This window comes from Nomascus leucogenys, chromosome 13 (genome assembly GCF_006542625.1).
Source record: "Nomascus leucogenys isolate Asia chromosome 13, Asia_NLE_v1, whole genome shotgun sequence".
Classification (NCBI taxonomy): Eukaryota; Metazoa; Chordata; class Mammalia; order Primates; family Hylobatidae; genus Nomascus; species Nomascus leucogenys.
The window spans coordinates 45926465-45932464 of NC_044393.1; the positions used below are offsets into that span (position 1 = coordinate 45926465).

The window sequence follows — 6000 nt, forward strand, 5'->3', positions numbered from 1 at the left end:
CCTCCTGGACCCTAGAATCTGGGGAAGAGGAGATATCACCCAAATCATCACCAAATAAACACATAATTACCAACTGTGATAAATGCTATGAAGGGAACATATGGTGTATTCAGAGAGAGAAATAGAGAGACCCAGTCTATTCAGGAAGATCTCAAGCCAGGTAGTAAGGAATTCACTAGCCATGGCGGACAAAGCAGTCCAGACAGTGGGACCAGCACGCACCAAGAATCTGAGATCGGAAGAATTGTAGACCTTTTGAGGAGCAGAGAAAAAACAAGAGTAGGAATGCGTGGAAATAGAAGAGGGAAACAAAGCTGGAGATTCCAGCAGTCCTCACACTGGGCCATAAGAAGGATTAAACAGCTGTGGTCATCGCCATAGGAGGAATTGGCAGCCACAAAGGCAAAGACGGGCTCTCAGCTCTGCAATTTAAATTTGCAGTTCAAATACCCACTGCAACCTCCTTTTCAAATACCACTTCTAGACCCCACACCAGCTAAAATAAGCAGCAATATTTTCATGAGTGGAAGATATTTCAAAGATAATATATGCATACATACATATGTCTGTGTGTACGTTTGTCTATATATGTTTGTATGTATGCATATATGTGGTATTCACCTTAGCCACCTTGGGAAATGTCTACATTCACTACCAAGTTACGATCCCTTCAGATCCTTGGGTTTTTAAAAAGGCAGCCACAGCAGTATCTCCCACAGCAGAGGCTCTTATAATGTGACCCTACACTCCTCCACTGAACGACTGCTGGTATCTATGCTCTTCTCCTTCAACGTGGGCTGACATCTAACACTGCTTTGACTAACAGAAAATAGCGAAAATGACATTCTGTGACTGTGACTTCTGAGGCTAGGATATAAACAGGCCATACACTTTCACCTTGTCCTTTTGGGATACCCGCCCTTGTGACCCAGATGTCGTGCTCTCAGGGAGTTCAAAGTGAGCCACACAAAGAGATCGCATGGAGAGGCCATGTGTGGGTGTTCTGGTTGGCAGCCCAGCTCTGAGGGTCCAGTGAACAGCCACATCGACCCTAGGCATGGGAGAGGTGTTGCTTCAGATGACTCCAGATGCAACTGTCAAGCCACCCAGCTTTGCAATCTTTCCAGCTGAGTTCCCAGATGTAGTGGAGCAGAGACAAGCCAGTCCCATTACCCCCATCCAAATTCCTGACCCAAAGTATCCATAAGCAAAAAAATTAAATGGCTGTTTTACACCACTAACTTTTGGGGTGACTTGTTATGCAGCAATAGCAACTAGTATAGAAAGTATTTCAAAGTATATACATACATACCTACATACATTCATGCACATCTGTATATGTACATATGTGTATGTATATGTATATGCATGTGTGTGTAATTTTTTTCTTTTTTTCCTTTTTTTCTGTTTTCGAGACAGGGTGTCACTCTGTTGTCCAGGCTGGGGTACAGTGGTACAATGATGGCTCACTGCAGCCTCAATCTTCTGGGCTCAAACAATCCTGCTGCTTCAGACCCCGAGTGGCTGGGATTACAGGAATGCATCACCACACCCAGCTAATTAAAAAAAAAATTTTTAGAGATGGGGTCTCACTATGTTGCCTAGGCTGGTGTATATTTTTTCTTAATTACTACTGACCTCCCTGAGAACCTTCTAGAGGGAAAGTCTAGAATTACTCCTCAGTTAGAATCCCTGGGCTTTATCCACACTACTTCTGGAAAAAAAAGGCTGAGTAGTTTACGTCAAAGAAAAATATAACACTTTTAAACCACTCGAAATGTACAAAAGTAATCTATTCTCATTGCAAAAAGGAACGAAAATCCTCCTCAGCAAATCTAATGCCTTATTTTAACTGGCTTTGAAAACAGAGATCGAAAACGAGATCTTCATCCATAACAACTAAACAGGGCAACTAGAGCTCATTGCTTTCCACCACTAAAGGCTCATGCCTCTGAAAAGAGTGTCTGCAGATTAAATAAAGCAATACCTATAAGGTGGGCATAGCACATTGCCTGGCACGTAAGAGCCCACCAAAATTCCAGTTATTATTATTGCTTTTGTTGTTAGAATTTCTTCATTCCAGCACTAATTCTTCCTGACCTAAATTAAGCAGACCTCATGTGACACCTCAGCAGAAAAGAATCAATGTAGATTCTTACTGCATATAACCAAATACTGAATATATGGAAAATGTTTTCAGTATATAACCAAAACTTTTCAGTACATAGCCAAATCTGAGTTTCGTTAGATGCCTAGAAAGGGATCTCGGATTCCATATGATTAGAAATGTTATGAAACATTATATAATATAATTATCACACATCTCTATTTTGCTTTGGTAAAAGAACTGTCATTTTAAGAGGAAAGAAGACAGAAAGGAAGGGAGCAGGAAGGAAGAATGAATGAAAGAAGGAGAGAGGGGGGAAGGGCCAACAGAAGGAAGGAGGGAGGGAAAGGTCAATATGTGTTAGAAAACGAGCTTCTGAGAAGTTACATTTAACCATCATTGCATGGCTTTCAGGGTGACTAAATGAAAATATTACCTTTGATTATTATGAAGGTACCCCCTATGGTATTATATAAATATTACAAAGCTACACCCAAATGGTGGTTTGAATATGAGGACAGAGTTAGGAACAAAAAACCAGATTACCTCCGGTTGGTTTTTTCCTCTACTCTTCGAATGCTGTTTGACTTTAAGCTAATCATTCAGCCTCTCTACGCCACAAGGTCTTCAAAACAATGCTCCATTCCAAATTTCAGTATCTGTACCAAAAGGACCACTAGGTAGTGTGTGCTCCAAGTTTCCAGGGTAAAAGTCACCATTCAAATGCTTAGGTGTGCCAAACGACAACTCCCCATGCAAAATTATCATTTGCAGATTTACACACATTAATTAATATGTTAAAAATTATCTAGAAAAACCTGTGTCTTGCTGCAAAATACTACTGTGCATCACATACCGAAATCATCAATACCTAATGGAAGAAAAGTGATTGGAGACCATTTCAACTCACATGTCATTCGGGGGCAACACAGGGAGGCTGGCTGGCATCCTCCTTAACACTTGGCTTTTGCCTGTTAGATCTTCAGTTACTGGGGTGTGGAGGGGTCCTAAGACCAACAGAGATGAGAAGGGAGGAAGAGGAAGTGAGAGGAAGAAAGAATATGAAAGGTAGGAAGGAGGAAGGGACAGAGGGAGGGATGCGGAAAAGGCTGCGCTCTGGAACTAAATCTGAGTCAGTGGCACCTGAATAGAAATGTCACTGCCAGGGAAACCATTTCAAAATGACATTCCGGTCCCCAGGTTTCAAGTTTGCAGAGTGTCTGGCCTCCTCTCCCCCCAAATCCCAGCTTTTCAGGGCCCAGGCAGCCCCCTGTCATTGATTGACTTAACTATATGAGTCACATCCTTCAACCAGAAAAAAATGTTTCATATTCTTGAAAGTGGTGGGAATTCTATGTCTCATAGAGCCCCAACATACCAGAAAAAAATGGCCAGAGTGTAATCCACTTGGAATAGCCCTTTCCAAAGGTGGCATGAACTATAAACTGGTTTTTCACTGGAAAAAAAAAAAAGGAAAATAAAAAGGGGATTCGGGAAAACCCCCTTAGTGAGACTGTCAGTAGACTGAAGTCTGGCAGATGTGAATCTGCCCTGGGAGAGATTCTGCTTCCCTCACACCAGCACGGCCCCCTTCCTGATGTCAGAACCCAAGGCTACGGGATCTGAGATCCAGGAGAGCAACGGAGAGAGCCGTGGAGTCTTCAACAGCTTCACGGAAGACCAAGACGGACTCTCTGCTATTACCATAAATGATGAAGTCTGTCAAGCGGTCCACTAAGACCTGAACGAAGACTGACGCCTGTTTAGCTTCCCCACCAAGCAGGAGACCAGCCAAGCTGGGGGAGACCCCTTTTTAAATTCATGGCACCTTTGAAAATATTTTACGGTGACTATCAAAATGTCTTTATTCTGCACCTCATGACATCTTGCATTAGAGCTACGTCGACCTTAACACCACAGCACATACTTGTAACTGTTTTTTTTGTTTGTTTGTTTTGTTTTGTTTTGTTTCTTTCCTCACAACCCTTTACATGGCTGTTTTCCCACGAATCGTGCCACTTCCACGGCCGGGATATAAAACCATTTTACAACAGTTATTCTCCCATGTCTTTCCTTCATTTTATAGACAGCTGAATCCCAGGATCGAAACTGTTTCAGCAGACAACTGTTCTGAGCACACAAAATCTATCTCAGCTCCACAAAGGCCAAGGACAAAGACAAGACGAAAGTTGTGGGTTAAAGGGCAGACTCTGCGCAGAGCACCGGGAGAGGAGCGGACAGTGCGATGTGTGGTCCACTGCGAACCATTTCTTCCACAGCAGCAGCTCTGCAAAAGGGACCTCTGAGGAAGAAGTCCCTGTCTTCCCAGTGAGTGGTCACTTTAGGAGAACAAGTCCCCTACTAGCCCGTAGCTGGAGGGCCAACACTTTTTCTCTCCCCGAAGTTCCCGGCACCTGTTCTGAAAGGGGGGTGAAGAGCTCTCTACTCTGGCCATCCCGCCTGCTCTCTGGATGGGGAACATACGGACAACTGTGTGTTAAGCAGTCCCCTTGAATCCTTCAGCAAGCCGAGGAGTGTACAGGTGGTCACCTGCACAGGTGCGGGGTCTACCAGCACAACTTTATCCCTGGCCTTGGGGGCTGATGGAGGGTAAGACTCCCCACCACCGCCACCAGCAGTCCCTCCAGCTCGCGAGTAAGCAGCGCACAGGCGGGCACAGGTAAATGTTCCCAAGGCGGCCAGACGCCCAAGGCTGCCGGCTGCTGGCGCTCAGGGTCCCCACCTACACGCCTCTGCGTGGGGCAGGGGGAGTCCTCGTGCCTGGCATCCCACTCCCCCGGCCAACCCAGCCCGCTTATCCCGGGGCTCCGGCCGGGCAGCCCGCAGCAGCCCCGCGCCCAGCCCCGGGAGCCCCGAGCAGCCGGAGCCGCAGCGCCCACTCGGGGCAGGCAGTGTGCACTCACCCTTCTGCTCTCGCAGGCTCGACAGCGACCAGAGCAGCAGCGCCACCGAGGCCAGGAAGCAGAGCTGGCTCAGCAGAAGGTCCCTCCGGCGGCGGCGGCGGCGACGCGCGGGGTCCTCGTCGCCGGGCGGCCGCATCCTCGGGCGGCCGGGCGGCGGCCTCGGCAGGCGGCGGCCGCTCCTGTCGCGGGCGGCCGCGGCGGGGACAGCGGCAGGAGGCAGCCCTGCGCGCAGCAGCCGCGCGTCCTCGCTGCGCTCCCACCCGGCCGCCGCCTCCGCCTCCTCTTCCTCCTCCTCGCCGCTGCCCGTCTCCTCGTCGTCGCCCTCCTCGTCGCTATCGCCCAGTCCCTCCTCCCCTCCCTCCTCCTCCTCCTCGCCGCTCGCCCGCGCCGCCGCCTCCCGGCGCTCGGGGTCCCGCTCCTCCTCGCGCGCCATGGCTCCCACGCTCCGCGCCCGCGCTCGGCCTGGGGCGGCGGCGCGGCGGGGGCGGCCGGGAGGCGGGGGCGGCGGGGGCAGAGGAGGAGGAGCGGGGAAGGACCGACGGTAGGAGGGCCCGCCGCTGGCCAACTCCACCGGTTGGCGAAGCCACCTCAGACTGGCTCTGGCCTCGCCGGCTCCAGGAGCGCCTCGCGGGGCCGCCCGCCTATTCCATGGTCGGCGCGTTGGGGGCCGGGGCCGGGCCGGAGCGAACAGGGAGCACCGAGCGAGCTGGGAGCATGAGCTAGCGCAGCTACCGGCAGCCTGCAGCGGCGAGGCTGGTCGGGCCAGGGTTGGCGGGGGGCAGTGCCTGGGACACAGCCTGGCGCTGGCCGGCATGGCGGGGAGGGGGCGCGCTGGGAGGAGACTGGGCTGGGGAGGGATCCCTGTGTGCAGTCCTTCAACCCTTCCGTGCCCGGGGAAGGGGGACGGCGCAGGGAGCCCCCTCTCGGGAAGCACACGCGCTGCCTCCCCAGAGGCCGATATTCACCAAG

At 50.5% G+C, this 6000-nt stretch overlaps 1 protein-coding gene across 2 annotated transcripts in view; it reads right to left on the reverse strand.

Annotated features, from left to right (window-relative positions):
* Positions 1-5362, reverse strand: part of SLC24A3 (solute carrier family 24 member 3) — a 509497-nt gene extending 504135 nt beyond the window's left edge. Inside the window, exons 1-2 of one of the 2 annotated variants that reach the window (XM_030826204.1) lie at positions 5032-5056; positions 3018-3114 (exon numbers count right to left, since the gene is read on the reverse strand). Coding sequence is in view for 1 of the 2 variants with exons in the window: in XM_003268234.3 (XP_003268282.3) it covers positions 5032-5167 (136 nt within the window). In the remaining variant the exon portion in view is untranslated. Of the gene's footprint in view, positions 1-3017; positions 3115-5031 lie in introns of both variants that reach the window. The other variant, XM_003268234.3, reaches the window with a different exon arrangement.
* Between the last annotated feature and the right edge of the window lie 638 nt (positions 5363-6000).